General features: G+C 39.3%; 1 protein-coding gene across 1 annotated transcript in view; it reads right to left on the bottom strand.

The window, feature by feature from the left end:
* ABCB5 (ATP binding cassette subfamily B member 5) overlaps positions 1-16,773 on the bottom strand; it is a gene marked incomplete at both ends in the record, with an annotated part of 107,555 nt that overhangs the window by 15,784 nt on the left and 74,998 nt on the right. Inside the window, 3 exons of the mRNA XM_080940602.1 lie at positions 4,005-4,145; positions 4,845-4,945; positions 8,043-8,246. Coding sequence (XP_080796728.1) covers positions 4,005-4,145; positions 4,845-4,945; positions 8,043-8,246 — 446 coding nt within the window. The remainder of the gene's footprint in view (positions 1-4,004; positions 4,146-4,844; positions 4,946-8,042; positions 8,247-16,773) is intronic.

Below are 16,773 nucleotides of genomic sequence, written 5' to 3' on the forward strand. Positions count from 1 at the left end.
CTCATGGCTTGGTCTCTATTCTGTCTGTCCGTCTGTCTTTCTCTGCCTCTACTCCCCCCACCCCATGCCCTGAATAAACTAGTGTGGCTGGTCCCTCAGCTGGAAGGGATGCCTCAGCATGGGCCCATAGAGGCATCCCCTCCCCCCACACCTGACTGCACAACCCACCAAACATATTCCCGCTCTCAGTCTCTCTGTCTCTGTCTCTCTCTCTCCCTCTCTCTTAATAAAACAATGCCAATCCCTAGCCCAAAGTCAACAGAATAAAAATCTTATTATCCTATTTAAATGCTCACTTAAGGAAAACTACAATGGTGCAGGTGACACTGGTCAGCACTTTTCACAGGCATGCATGCTCCCTTTATCAAGAGGCCCTTTCCCTCATCAACAGCATGACAAACTCATGTAACTGCATGAGGAGATTGAGCTGTGGTACTGTCTGTACATCTGCACTTCACAGCATACTGACCCATTTGAAGAGACAGTTTGCCACACCTGTACTTGTAAGTCTTGAAAAAAGTATACTCATATTCTTGGGCAAAGTATACTATTATTATTGTAATTCTTTTATTTATTATGCTTGTGTGTGACAGGCTGGGATGTGTGATGTAATAGAGAGAGGGATGTGGAAGTCAGACAAACACTGTAGAGTTTGTTTCTCTCCTTTCTCTGTTTGGGCTCCATGGGTTGAAATGAGATAATCTGGTTCATGCAGCAAGTGCCTCTACCTGATATGTTACTCCATACATCATTATTTTAACAATCAACTAAAACATGACTTCCCCAACTTTTCCATAATTCTAGGAAAGTACCTGGTAGTAGACTAAACAAATAAGAAATTTATTCTGGTGTGGAGAACAGAGTAGAATACAGATCTGTCATTCATGTTTCTTGAAAGTGTGTGACCCTGGGATGTTTCATTAAAATCCATATTTCTGGCTCCATGTCACATTTGTAAAGTAGACTTTAGGGTGAGTTCTAAGCACCACCTTTTGAAACCAGCTCTGAGATTGCTGACTTGGAAAACAACCTAGGAGACCAGCATAAGAGGATTAGCTTTAACTCCTGAGAGGTTTCTAGAAGGAGGAGGTTTCCTTTTTGAACTTTTTCTATTCAGTTGGGTGATTAGAAAGAAATTCTTCTTCTATTCTTGTGGAAGGCATAGTCTCGGTATCCAAAGGGACATTTGAGACACATGGTAGTAGAGGGTATATTAGCCTCTATAAAAAAAAAAAAGGAACTTTAATTAAGACAGTTCTCAGCCTACAAGTCTATACATTGTTTATTGTGTTATACTGTTCTGCCTCTAGCTAGATGAGTGTTTCTTCCTGGCTCTGGGAAATACCATCACAGTACAATACAATACTATTCAGAAGTGTGTGTGTGTGTGGGGGGGGGGTAGAGAGAGAGAGAGAGAGAGAGAGAGAGAGAGAGAGAGAGAGAGAGAGAGAGAGAGAGAGAGAGAAGGACTGGAGAAGACCTCAAACTCACAGCCAAGAATGAGTGCTGGTATCACATTTATGTGACTGGTTTTCTGTGGAGCTGGCCAGGCCTTTGTGCATGCTAAGCAAGAACTCTACCAGGTTAACTACCTATACCTCCTGCTCCAGTAATCACTAGTCTTGTGTTAACTAATCATCCTGGTTATGTTCTGTGAACTAGAACTAAGAAAGCTGAGCTTTCCTGTGACAGTACCTAAATGGAAGGTCTGTGTGAGCTCTACAGCCCTTCCACACACAGAAACCCATAGCCATAAACAAAGTAGTGAAACTGGGGCCAATAACTTAGAAAAGCCTAGAGAAACAGCAGAAGAAAATTCTGGAATGAGCTGGTGCTGGTACTGAAAGGCTTGGATGAAGGGGCTAGAGAATTGAGGGCTCATGGTTGATAATGGAGGTCAGCCTTGATAATGTCTTCTTAGTGATGTGGAAAGAAATGAGGCTTGGCCTCGGGATAGCTGACAGAATGTAGAGGCTCTGACATGGGTGAGGGGAAGATTCCTTTCTTTTTCTTAGGCGATTAAAAAACAAAGAAAGCCAAGCATGGCATTGCATACCTTTGATCCCACCTCTCCAGGGGCAAAGGCAGAGAGAGGCAGGCAGATGTCTCTGAGTTCAAAGCCAGTCTGGTTCACACAGCAAGTTCCAGCCAACAAGGTTACAAAAGAGGTCTGGAATTTAAAGAGAGCAAAGAAGAGCATGTGGGAGAGTTTAGAAAGAAGAAGTGGTAGAAAAAAATGATGTAATTATATTTTAATCTCAAAAGAAGAAACAATTAAAAACATAAAACAAATAAAAAAGAAAAGAAGAGTAGTGATTAAAAAAATCAATGGAGAGGATGAAATGTCTGCTGTGAGTTAAAAATCACAGGTTGTGGATGATACATTCCCGACTGTGTTTAGCAGGCTTGCCAGATGCCTTTAGACACTGCCCTGAGCATTTACAGAAGCTGGAGGGTTAGAGAGCGCAGCTGCTCTAAATTTCTAGTATTTGTTTAAAAATCAGACTTTGGATGACAATGAATTTTTAATTCTGGGAGTGGCCAATTGACACCTGAACCAAAGCAAAGGGTTAATTTAACCCGGCTCATGAACCACATGAATTAATTCATGCGATTCTGGGTTTTGTTTCTTGTTAATTTCACAAACTGGTCTAAGTAATCAGAATGAAGCCCTAGGCAATATGCCTCAATTGTGTTTTTCTGGTTCACACAAACATGCTGGGATTAAATTCATGCTCCACCAAAGCCCCACTCTGTTGTAGTTTTAAATGCAGATATTTGTTTGAAAGGAACCCTGTCCCTAGGACAATTGTGAGGCACAATTCCTGTGGATCCCTTGTTTACTGTTAGCTGGTAAGATTCAGGAATGCTGATTTGGTGGCTTCTAGATTGTTTCTTATCAGTGTTAAGCAAATAAATGTTCTAGGAGATTTATAAATAAAGATATTTTTGTGTGAGTGGAAAATAAAAATTATTTAAAACTATCTTAAAATTACAGGGCTTCAAAATGAGTTTCGACCATTTCTTTTAGTTGAACACATCCTCAGACTACAAATAGGTCCCAGGGACTATCAAGAGCTGTAGGAGGCCAAGACCCAAGGAAAAGCCCTAGTATTTCCCAAATAGCCCCAGGCTTAAAACAAAGCCATTATCATTAGGGACATAGCCTTGCTTTAATGTGCAGGCAGAGGTGGGAGTGGGCGGGTAGGGGAGCACCCTCTAAGAGGAAGGATCCTGGAGGGGGGACTGGGAGGGAGGGGGATAACATTTGAAATGCAAATAAATAATTAATAAAATATGACTTTTCTGTAGCTGTAAATAGCTAACAATGAGGCTTGTAATATAAATAGTAACATTTCCAGCATTGTAGGCAGGGGCAACTGAAAATTAACATTCAAATTTTTTTCCAGTTACAATAGTTAGTTGTCCCTATCAAGTGAAGAAAAGTCCCCAAAGCATAAACAGGATTTGACAGCAGAAGCTGCCACCAAACACTTTGGGAGAAAGCTGTGACAATGGTCAGTTCCTGATTCCTGACTTGTGTTCTGGTTGGTGAAAGCCTTCTCTCCATGGGGAACTCCATGGCACCACTGAGTTCCCTAGGAAATGTGATTTGCTCCTATAGCCCACACTGTGATAAATTTATTTGGGAGTTTACTACAGATCATTTGCATCACATCAGCTTATACACATATAGGCATATTTCAGAGTTACTGCATCAAGTTTAGTTAGGCTGTGCTTCTTATGGCTACCAAGTATCACCAGTAAAAGAATAAACCTTGATCTAATCATTACACAATGTAAACATCTGTCAAAACATGATTAGTTTGCCCTGTAAATAGACACAAATGCTATTTGTTAATTAAAAGCAAAATAACACACATTATAGATGCACTTAAATGTTTCAAGCTCTCTTCCACATGGGATCCATATGAGAATCCTCCATAAACTAGATAAGTGTGCATAACCCACTTAAGTAACACTTAAGTATTTGCACAACTTACATGAACATGCCTTCCGGCATCATTCGTCCAGTTTGAATCAAATAGGCTCCAAATCGGAAGCCTGCTGCATGGGCGAAATGCACAAAGGCATGGCTGACCGCATAACAGCTTCCAGTGATGTGTGCTCTCTTCAAGGAATTTCTGAAATACACAATTACCAAATGGCGGAGCATGGATGGTAAAAGGTCAATAGAATAAACTCAGAGTGATAAATGTTGAGATCTTTAAAAAGCTGTAATTCTGTGGACATACATTTTCCTAAAGATTACAAAGTTACTGCAGAGAAGGCAAGTGATTATCTCTATTTCTGTAGATGGTTTACTGTAACATACTTGCTTTTACTTTGGACAGGTGTCAGAAAAGAATAACTAATATAATAGTTAAGAAGAGGTGCTCAGTAGTTAGAAGTAGTCTTTAATTTCCATCATGGCCTTACATTAGTAGAATACATAGTGGCAATAAGTGGGTGGTGCAGACCTCAGACATCAGGGCAAATGAGAACAAAATTATCTGATAAATACAGAGCCAGAGGCTGTGTGGTAAGGGCTATTAAATAAGCTCAGTGCACACATCTGTTTTACATTTAAGTTTCACACTTTCTTTCAGAAATAAGTTGATACTGTGCCCTTACAGAGGATAGTGATCACATGGGGAGGGACCTATACTTTCTTGTCCTGCTAGCACTTGATTTCCTCTTGGTGAAGTCACATGAGAAGTTAGGATGTTCTGGTCTTGGGAAGGATTAACATGGAAATAGATTAGCAAGTAAACCACAAGGGTCACTCTGAATACCACATGTCCAGGATGAAAGCCAGTAGAGTGGGTTTAAGCTATAGTCACCTGTGTTGGGTCTGAAGTGTCTCCTCATACATTTGCTCAAAGGTTTTCTCTCTTGTTAATGACACTATTGTACGTATGTTCTCCACAGCTTCTGTTGCTATCTTATAAGGTGGGAAAATAAATACAGAAATAATAATATTAGTGATGTTAAATTCTCTGGTAGTAAACCAGTCTAGGAAATACAGTATTTCAAGTCAACCATTATTTTTCCTAGCAATTATTCCTGGCAATCACCCCAGAGGATGAAAATCTCTTTGGAAAGATTTAATTTACATCTAGTTTAGGGCCCTTAAGTCTTTATGGAATTTAAATTTCAATTGTTTCCCTGGCAGAGAAATCAAACATTGGAGAGCACGTTCACTTGCAAATAAGCTCTTATATATTATGAAACAATTTTTTATCAAAGGTAGCAGACAAAAATCAAATAAATAATTATTGTCACAGAATTGCAAGTCATAGCCAAACAGGACAAGGCATCACAAGTAGTGACTGCAAAATTCTTTATAAGACAAAACCATTTTTCATTTTGAAGTCTGGCAACATAAAAAGATATGTAACTAAAATACAAGGAATGTTTCTTTATGTTTATATACTATTTAAAAATAACACTGTTACATGGGTTTCAAAATGGGGCAGGCTTCTGGCTTAGCCTAACATTTGAATCTGAGGACAACAGAGTATTGCAACATTTTCTTTCTTCTGCCTTGTGGACTGTCCTACGGGAGACCCAGGTGAGTGCCTCACATTTATTAAAGGACATTTCAGGTCTCAGACTCGGCACTTCATTTTCATGTTCTCTTTAACTTTATAACTTCATTAACCTCAAGGAACCCTTTACTTTTTACACCAGTTGTTTGCAAGGAAACAACTGCTGGAGTCTTGTTTTAGGAGAAAAAAAAAAAAAAGAAACGAGCAGCAGTAAGAAACTTTTTAAAAAATATTTCACAATGGAGAGAGGAACATCAGTAAAGAAATCTGGAAAATACTCCAGTCTTGTAAAAAACATATATTTTTTCATGAGTGTCTTGCCCTTATGCACGTCTGTGTACCATGTACACGCCAGTGTCTACAGAGGTTAGAAGACATTAGATCCCCTGTAACTGGAGTTATGGATGGTTGTTAGCCACCATGTGGGTGCTGGGAACTGAACTCCGGTGCTCTGGAAGAACAGCAAGAGATCTTAACTACTGGAGCCACCTCTGCAGCCTCAAGAAATACTATTATCATAAGAAAAACTAATAAAGCCATTTTACATTAAAAAACAAACATTTAATGATTTGTTCCAGTTTACATAAGCAACTAATAAAAGATGTACTGACTGGTTTTGTGTCAACTTGACAGGAGTTGGAGTTATCACAGAGAAAGGAGCCTCCCTTGAGGAAATGCCTCCATGAGATCTAGCTGTGGGGCATTTTCTTATTTAATGATCGAGGCGGGGGAGGGCCCAGCCCATTGTGCGTGGTGCCATCCCTGGGTTTGTATTTCTGGGTTCTATAAGAAAGGGAGCCGAGCAAGCCAGGGGAAATAAGCCAGTAAGTAACATCCCTCCATGGCCTCTGCACCAGCTTCTGCTTCCTGACCTGCTTGAGTTCCAGTCCTGACTTCCTCTGGTGATGAACAACAATGTGGAAGTGTAAGCTGGATAAACCCTTTCCTCCCCAACTTGCTTCTTGGTCATGATGTTTTGTGTAGGAATACAAACCCTATTTGTACAAAGACAGAAGACCAGCATCTTTTATTATTAAAACTTTAAACTTACACTGATTGATTGATTGATTGATTGATTGTATATGTGTTTGTGTATGGGAGAGGATGGCATGTGCTTTTACATCCACGGGAAAGACCAAGAAAAACTTTGAGTGATAGTTTTCTTCTTCACTGTGTAGGATTCCAGAGTCAAATTCCAGTCATTAGGGGTGGTAGCAAGTGCCTTTACCTGCTGAGCTATCTCATTGACTGCCAAATTGACTTGTTAAAAGCTGCAGGTACAGAGTCAGATTGCCTAATTTAAAGGCAGTTACTAATTGTATGGTGTCAGGTTAATCTTATGGCACAAAAATGAGATAAAAATCTAATTAATGTCTTAATAATTTAGAAAAATTTTAAATTATTGCCATTTAAAGAACATAGAGGGAGGGTAAATATCTCTGAGACAAATGTTTGTTAAGTAGTTCAGTTTATGCTGCTTAGCACAAGCAGACATTCCAAGGTTCCTCATCTTTAAGAAATATGGAAAGGTCCAAGGGTTGGGCAAACCTGATCCCCAACTGTCTGCACTTAAGAGTATTTGTGATGTGTATGCAATGCTAGCTCTAATCCAGTTACTGGTATGCGGACCCTAGATGACATTAAATTCATTTTTATATTTAGAGGATGGCCATCTATATGGCAGAGCTGAGAAGCCATGTGAAGAAAGAAAAATCCTAAGGCCTGGACTGCTTAACTCAGAAAAGACCCAGTATTTACATGCTGCATCTTCTGAAATGCTGTCTTGATAAAAAGGAATGTAGTATACAAAGTTACCTAAACAAAACCAAACCCAGAATACTTCCCCCTCCCCAGACCAAGCATTAAAACACAATGTAACAGCAGGCACCCTGAGATAGTAAAGCATTGCTAGCCACTAGAGGTGGGTGGAGGATAATAAATGTTTGACAACAGGCACTATACCAGGAGGATGCCTGTGTGAGGTGAGTCATTAGGTCACATGATCCTCTCTCATTACAGATGGTTAACTCTATGGCAGGGTTTACTCAAACCTCAAAAACTGTGTTCTTTTTTCTCTTCCTTTTTTACCTTTACTGTGGTTGATCCTGAGAAACTTAAACGTGTCAGAGAATATATAGTTGCATGAATTGTTCATTTTGATTGTTGATTGTTTAAAATAGAGTTATGTAGGTGTCTTGTCTTGTACTCAGTAACTGCTAGATTTCCTGACATTTTGAAAAGTAAAATGTCCACAATTATTTATTTGAGATATCCTAATTATTCAGTAAATAGAGGATGGGGATTCATGGCATTAGAAACCTCCCCTTGACAGTAACAGTATTAATGGAGGCCACTTTTATATGTGCCTGCTATCTTCTGGTTGCCAACCTAAGTGATGTGTGTAACAGTGATGCTTTGTCTAATGCACAGATCTGTATGTGGATACTCTTATTACCATCCTCAGGATAGAGACAAGAGTCTGCACCTTACCTTCCCAGCACGCTTAAGCTCTTGCTTATTCTTGTTGGCAAAGCCAGCCATTGCTGCGGTTTGAATCATTCCTGTCACTGCAAGTATAGGCGCGAAGCCGAGAATCAGGAGTGTCATCTCCCATCCGTATATGAAGGAGATGAGAACGGACAGACTCATGTTGGTTATGTCTTGTGTTATGATACCAAGTTTCGAAGTTGCTGCCTAGAATCAGACATATTTGGAGTGGGGAGTTAAATTTAGAAGAATTCTTCTTACAATTTCCTATAAAACTGTAAGGTGCTTTTAAACATTCAGTTGGACGTGCTCTTTAAGGCTACTTTTAAAAATTAATAATGACATATATTTCTTGAGAACCTGGCTAAGGAATCCTTTCATTTTCAACCTTACACCCAGTATTGAGACAGCCACATGAAATGTTGTCTATTTTAACACTGTATGTAGAATATAGAAGCATGGTAGATATTTTAGATTATTTGAAATTAAATATGACATGTTTTATTTGTTTTGTTTATCTTTTTTTTTTTTTTTTTTTTTTTTTGAGACAGGGCACTATTCATAGTCCTGGCTGTCCTAGAGCTCACTGAATAGACCAGGCTGGCCTTGAACTCCCAGAGGTCCATCTGCTTCTGCCTGTTGAGCAATGGGATTAAAGGTGTGTACCACTGTTACCTGAAAATATAACTTGTTATAAGGTCACTCCAAGAGTTCTTTTAAGTTGTATGTGATTTCACATTCTGCTAAAAATTAAGTGTATTGAGAATTGAAGTAACAGTATTTCTTTGTCTCCTTAAAGATGTTCTGTGTTTGTTCACACACACACACACACACACACACACACACACACACACACACACACACTGATTCATATGCATAACCTATTTCAACCCTAACTTATAAATTACTACTACTACTACATTGTGTGTGTGTGTGAAAGAGAGAGAGAGAGAGAGAGAGAGAGAGAGAGAGAGAGAGAGAGAGAGAGAGAGAGAGAGAGGAGAGAGATCACTCATTTGTCATTCAAGCCTGACCAGAAATTGAGTGACTCTCAGAGCCTACATCAAGGTGGGTGGGATGAAGTAACTCATAGAGCAGTCCTCTGCCTTCTCCATGTGGGTTGCATATGCACACAAGTCAGGCTTAATGACAACTGTCGAGTGATCTCACTGGCTCCCGACCTCAGAAACTCGAAAAAGTAGCAGAGTAATGAGTACTGTGAGCAAGAACAACAAAACAAAAAGTAAGAGCAAGTTAGTCTTTTGTGAAGCATTTTTCAGTGATTGCTGTTATAACTTGTTACATTTAATGGGGAAATAATATCTTAATGTTTAATACCACTAAAGCACCAGTTTTACAGACTTGCATAATGTCATGCACTTAAAATTTAAGTGCTTGGAAAACATGCTTAAAATTGTGTGTATGAACTTTCACAAAGGTTTCATGTATTATATCTGCATAAAAATAATTGTGTGTCTGAGATTACATATCTATTAAAATCAACTCTTCATCTCTAAAAAGATCCCAAAGTGCATTGTCAATTTTATTTTAACAGTATTTCCTATGGAATCTGCAAACCTGAGATTTTTGCGGAGTTTTGGTATAGTTAACCTGTCACATGACTTTCATCAGTCGCTCTTGCTCATCTCTTAACAGTGCTGAGCACTAGGCACCTCCGTGAGTCCTAGACTACATATGAGGGAGCACGGAGAGACAAGTGCACTTGTAGGAGAGTGGAGCATTGCTGCACAGATCTGTGCTATTTGTGCTCATTGTGATTGGACGGCCAATGAGTAGAACTGGGATGCAGTGTGTGTGTGTGTGTGTGTGTGTGTGTGTGTGTGTGTGTGGTGTGAATGTATGTATATGTGTATGAATTGTGCATTTGTGTGCCACATGTGTGCATGTGTGTATATATGAGCATGTGTGTGCATGTGTATGAGTATGAGTTATGTGTGTGTGTGAGTGAGCGTGCATGTGTGTGAGAATGTGTATGTATGTATACACATGTGTGTGCATGTGTGAGTGTATATGTGTACATGTGTGCATGAGTTTGTGTGTGTACATGTATTTGGGTGCGTCTACATGTGTGTATGTGCACTATGTGTGTGTGAGTATATGTATATACATATATGTGTGAGTGTATGAGTGTATGTTTGTGTGTGTACAAGAGTGTGAGTGTGTATGAGTGTGTATAAATATGTGCATATATGTGTGTATGAGTATATATATGTTTGTGTATATCTGAGTGTATGTGAGTGTATATGTGCATATGTGAGTATGTGTGCACATTTGTGTATTTGTGTCTGTATGTTTGTATGTGTATGTGCACATATGTGTACGTGTGTGAGTATATGTGTACATGTATGTGTGTGTATGTGCATGAGTGTGTGGAAATGTGTGCATGTATGTATATAAGTGTGTATGTTTGTGTACATGTGAGTATATGTATGTTTGTGTACATGTGAGTATATGTATGTGTGTGTGCATATGTGTGAGTATATGTATGTGTGTGTGCATATGTGTGAGTGTATGTATTTGTATGTGAATGTCTGTACATGTTCATGCATGTGATTGTATGAGCTAAAATTTCTTGACACCCAAGAGTCTCTGCAGTTTTTCTAATTCTCATTCAAGGCTATGAGGTTGATTTCAGTTTTCTCTTTTCCTTATTTGCTCTCTCTTAACGAGTGAAAAATCTGTTCTCCCATTTTCCTTTCCTGCCCTTTTTTTCCTCTCCTCTCCTCTCCTCTCCTCTCCTCTCCTCTCCTCTCCCCTCCCCTAACCCTCCCCTCCCCTTCCCGTCCCTTACCTCTCCTCCTCTCTTCTCTTCCCCTCCCTCCCTTCCCCTTCCCTTCTTTCCCCTCTCTTTTGCCCACCCTACCGCACCCTACCCCACCTTACCCCATCCTACCCCATCCTACCCTACCTTACCCTACCTTTCCCTACCCCACCCCCCTCCTTGTACCCATCTGTGTTTTTATATGAGGTTTCACACTTGTTCTGGCAGGCTTGAAACTTGTGGAAATTCTCCTGCCTCTGTCTCCCAAGTGCTGTCACGTTTGATTTCTAATTTTTCTTAATAGGCTTATTTTTACATGTACAATTCATTCGCTCTCACAGTGACTGCCTTTCCTTGCATGGCACCTTTCTCAACCTTCTCTGGCTGCTCCCCTAACTTTTTTGACAGGGCCTGCATGCCTGATTCATCACATCTAGTCTCTAACATGTGGCTCTGTTCTTTCTCCCACAGTGATAAAAGACCAAAACTCAGCTACTGCATTCCAGCAGTATCATTCATGTGTGTGCTTCAATATATTCATCTTTTTTTTTTTATAGTTAACAGATGGGTCTCATGAAGTGAAAGTGTAAATATCAAACCATAAAAAGGAGGAGGAGACATTGTAGTCCAAGGTAAGAAAATATTCCAAGAGGAATATTTGAATAAGTAGAACTGTCTTTACAATTGTTTTTTTTTTAAAGATTTATTTATTATTATATTTATATGAGTATACTGGAGCTCTCTTCAGACACACCAGAAGAGGGCATCAGATCCTATTCTAGATGGTTGCGAGCCACCATGTGGTTGCTGGGAATTGAACTCAGGGAATTGAACTCAGGACCTCTGGAAGAACAGTCAGTTTTCTTAACCACTGAGTCATCTCTCTAGTCCTACAACTGTTATATAAGTACTGCATGCCTAAATATCTGGTTTTCCAGCTACCATTTGCTGAACAGGATGTTTGTCATAGTTAGGGTTACACATATCATGACCAAAAGCAACTTGAGGAGAAAGGAGTTTACTTGGCTTACATATCCTGAATCACAATCCACGGAGGGAAGGAGGCCACATGGATGCCCACATGTAAAAAACTGAAAATATATCTTTATTTCTCACATTATAAAAAAACCAACTCCAAATGGGTCAGAGATCTTAATTTCAGGCTAGATTCTGAACTTCTAGAAAATAGATTCTCTCACATAATTGATGGGTTTTGTCAAACTACACAGTTTTCAATAAACTATCAGAGTCATAGGGTGGGGGCTTGAGAGATGACTCAAGTTAAAAGCACTAGCTGCTCTTCCAAAGGACTCAGGTTCAAATCCCAGAACCCTAATAGAAGCTCACAACTGTCTGTAACTCCATTTCAGGGAATCTGATACCCTTATACAGGTATACAGGCAGGCAAAACATAAGATAAAAATGAATAAATCATTAAAAAAAGCAGTTGGAGGTATAACTGGTAAGAAAACTATATACAGATAAGTGGCTAGCCTGGGCAAATGAAGGAATCTCAGGATGCAATTACAGTAATGTTCTACATGGAAGGATTTCTGCTTCTGGCTAAGATGGAATAACAGATTTATCTTCTATCAGAAACAAAAAGAAATAGGCAAAGTAGTATGCATTTGAAGTGTTGGTGTTCAAGGCATTCTATATAAGACATATAGTGGCTATGGGTAGAGAGAGAGTGCACACAAACATAGTGATTGCCTCAGCTATTCCCTGGATTGTGTGATTAAAGCTGAGGAGCCCAGCCATCCTAATCAGCTTAAGGTATATTTAACAGAGAGAGAAAGAGAGAGAGAGAGAGAGAGAGAGAGAGAGAGAGAGAAAAGAAAAAAAAAAAAGACCAAGACAATGCAGGACAACCACAGCAGGTCCTTTTTAAGTATTTATCTGAAAAGTGCACACATGTGAGGATTGGAGATATATAGTCCCTAATCATATTAGCCAGACAGAGAGGTTTGTGATACATAGGGGCTTCGGATAGAGAGGGCAGAATGGCATTGCCTTGGAGTAGGCTCCTGTCCTGTAAAGCAAGTTATCACATAAACACTTGAATGGAATAAACCATTCTCAGGGTTTTTAACTCATTGCAGAATAAAACTCAAGAATACATAGAAATAGAAACACCCAGCATCTAAATTGCCCAATTCCTAATGTGTGGCACATAATAAAAAAGAACCAGCTGTGCTAAAGTGTAGCAAAGTAAGACTCAGAATAAGGACAGAGGTTAATCAACTGAAATCACTCCAGATCTAACAAAGGATTAGATGCTGCCTTTTCTCATTTACATGGAAAATCTGAAAACAGCAAGCTAATAGAAATTGAATACAGTGGTGGCTATAAAAACTGGCCTGTTAATGCCAAGCTAACAACTGAAGGGTGGGGGGAACTTGTAAAGCCCATATCTAGAGGTTAGGCAAGACCTTAGGTTGGGGGATGGGGCCACCCACTCATCTCCAAATTTTCAACCCAGAACTGCTCCTGTCTAAAGGAAATATGGGAACAAAGTGTGGAGCAGAGACTGAAGGAAAGGCCATGCAGAGACTGTCCCACCTGGGGAATCCATCTCATATACAAACACCAAACCCAGACACTATTGCAGATGCCAAGAAGTACTTGCTGATAGGAGCCTGATATAGTTGTCTCCTGAGAGGTTCTGCCAGAGTCTGACAAAAACAGAAGCAGATGCTCACAGCCAACCATTAGACTGAGAATAGAAACCCAAATGGAGGAGTTAGAGAAAGGACTGGAGGAGCTGAAGGGGTTTTTGACCCTGTAAGAAGAACAACAATATCAAGTAACCAGACTCCCAGGGACTAAACCATCAACCAAAGGATGCTCATGGAGGGACCCATGGCTTCAGTAAAATATGTAGCAGAGGATGGCATTATCTGACATCAATGGGAGGAGAGGCCTTTGGTCTTGTGAAGCTCAATTCCCCAGTATAGGGGAATGCCAGAGCAGTGAGGTGAGAGTGGGTGGGTGAAAGAACATTCTCATAGAAGCAGGGGGAGGAGGGATAGGATAGGGAGGTTCTAGAGGGGAAACCGAGAAAGGGGATAACATTTGAAATGCAAATACATAAAATATCAATTTAAAAACAACAACAACAAAAGATTCTGGATTGCTGAGTCCATCTGACAGTGCATAAGTTAGTTAAAAAAAATAAGCAAACTATCGTATTTACTATGGAATTACTGTGTGTTTTCATTAGATCACAGCTTTTGGCCTATATTCTGTGACACTACATAATACAAAAAATAAATAAATAAAAAATAGAATAAATATTTAAGTACTACCAGAGTGAACACTTATACTCACATTTTGTAGAAAAGGAACATTCAGAAAATTAGAGAATTTGGAGTGGAATACCAAAATTTCTTCATAAAATATGAAAATGAGACTTAAACCAAAGTGATTGTCTAAGTGGCTTATTTACCAGTCAGACAAAGAAAGATCGATAATAGTTAACTACATTTGACCACAGCTGTGGAAGAGCTGCGTCCAGAGTTCAGAGCTTGTGATAGTGTTGTTCCAAGTTTGATAACTTGCTCAGAGCTGAAGATAGTGAGAGAGCAACACCAATAGTCAACTTTTGATAACTAGATTGTTTTGATAGACAGTCGATGGTACACATTTGTTATCTTGGAAAGCTGAGGCAGGGGGTCTTGCATTTAAGAACATCCTGGGCTTCATAATTTGAGGCCAGCCTAGACTACATAGCAAGTCTTTCTCCCTTTCCCCCTCTCCCCTTCCTCTCTCCCTCTCCCCCTCCCTCTCTCCCTCTCCCCTCCCTCTCTCCCTTTCCCCCTCCCTCTCCCCCTTTCCCCTCCATCTCTCCCTCTCCCTCTCTCCCTCTCCCCCTCCCTCTCTCCCTCTCTCCCTCCCTCTCTCCCTTTCCCCCTCCCTCTCCCCCTCTCCCCTCCATCTCTCCCCCTCCCTTTCTCCCTCTCCCCCTCCCTCTCCCCCTCCCTCTCTCCCTCTTACCTCCCTCTCTCCATCTCCCCTTCCCCCCCTCTATCTCATGTGTGATGGTGATTATTTCTATATTAATAAGATATGTATGCATGAAGATTACATATATATTTATATATAAAGTTTTATTTTAGTGGTTTTCTGGCTTATAATGGGTTTACATATGTTAATGCTACATACTATTCAGTTTATTTCTATTTTTGAGAGTAGAGCTTAAAGTGACTGAAAACTTAGATAATGTTAATAATTTATATGTAGAACTGATATACATGAGGATACTTTACAAATCCTGAGAGAAAACAACCCGAGGCAGAATCTGCTAGAATATATTACAAGTGATGGTAGTGAAAATATTTATGAGAAGAAATAAGAATTAGTTGAATGAACAGATAAAAGCTTTCCATAATGTGATACTTGCAAACTTTATTTACTGTTTGCTATAATTCAGCACTGTGCTTTTTATAGAAAAGCATAGAATTTATCATGTGTTTGTCATAGATTTGAATGTCAGATTTTGCTAGACACTTGATAACCATTTTTAATAATTTTAGCCTAAAACCTCAAGGCAGGATTACAATTATATGTCAGCTTATACTGTGCTAAATAAAGTCATTTCAATAACTATGAATGTTGCTTGGCTCAAAAGGACTATCAAGTTGTTTTATATATTTCCCATGTCAGAAATAAAGCAATGAGATCATCATTGCCCAAGTTAATATACTAGCACAGAGTGATCAGCTCACTGGCTCTGAAATTAATAAGTGATGTAAGCATTTATGATTTCTCCAGGCAGCATAATTACAGCTTCAACGAGCAGAGATCTTGGCATTGGCATTGGGTCTACTGGTGGCAGAGAATGTGCCCCATGGTGATTGTAGGGTTTTCTTGTGTGAAAATGTAGCAAGAGCTCTGGTTGATGACAGAGTTACAGGAATATACAGAAACAACAATACCTTGTAATCTTGTGGAGTCTAGATACCAGAGGAATCTAAAATGGATTTATACTTTTATTAAAACTACTTATTAATTGAGAATCTGTTGACAGAGAGGCGGGAAATAAGCCATTACTCTAGGCTAAAACAGTACCAGCTAAGGAGGCTGTGTTATTCAACTCTTTTAGGAAAGGTGTTGAGACTGTGTTTCACCATTGTGTTTTGATCATAATTCTAAAAGGTATCTATCGGAGCTTCTAAAAGTGACAGTGGGAATATTTGTCATCAGAAAAAGAATTTTTTGGACAAATTATATGTATACATATAACATAGAAGATTATATATTTTGAGCCATTATTTAAAGGTTTCTCACTAAGACATATTATTATTCAGGGTTTGTCTTATGAACATTTACACTAATACACTTGACAAACTATAACTGAAATTGCATAATACAGGAACTGGAATATTGATTTAGCTAAATTCATAGGCTAGAAATATGAAATTAAATTATTTCTAGACTCATCTCTAATCTCTCTTCTTGAGGAAGGAGTTAGTAGGCAAATAAGACTGGCAAGTCATACTTTGTCTGATATGAAGATTACCCATCACACTGAGTGTGACATCACCCTTGTATGGCCAAGCACACTTTTATTAGAAGAGTAGTGGACCATTTGAAGTCTTTTCTCACTTTACCTCTTTAAGTCATCGAGCTCGAAGTATCTGGGACCTGATTATTTATTCTAATAGGTACTGCTTTTTGAAAAAGGATGTGTTTATTTTTATTTTATATGTGTGGAAGTTTTGCCTGCATGTAATGTCTGTGTACCATGGATATGTTTGGTGCCCTTGGAGGCCTCAAGAGGACATTGGATCTTCTGGGATTGACAGATAGCTCTGAGCTGTCACGTGGGTACTGGAAAGTAAGCCTACATCCCCTACAAGAGCAATAAGTGTCCTTAACCACTGAGCAGTCTTTCCAGCCCCATCACAGTTACTTTTGATTGAAGTTAAATGTTTGGGCTTATTCAAAAGC

This window comes from Micromys minutus (assembly GCF_963924665.1).
Source record: "Micromys minutus genome assembly, chromosome: 1".
NCBI classification, from domain to species: Eukaryota; Metazoa; Chordata; class Mammalia; order Rodentia; family Muridae; genus Micromys; species Micromys minutus.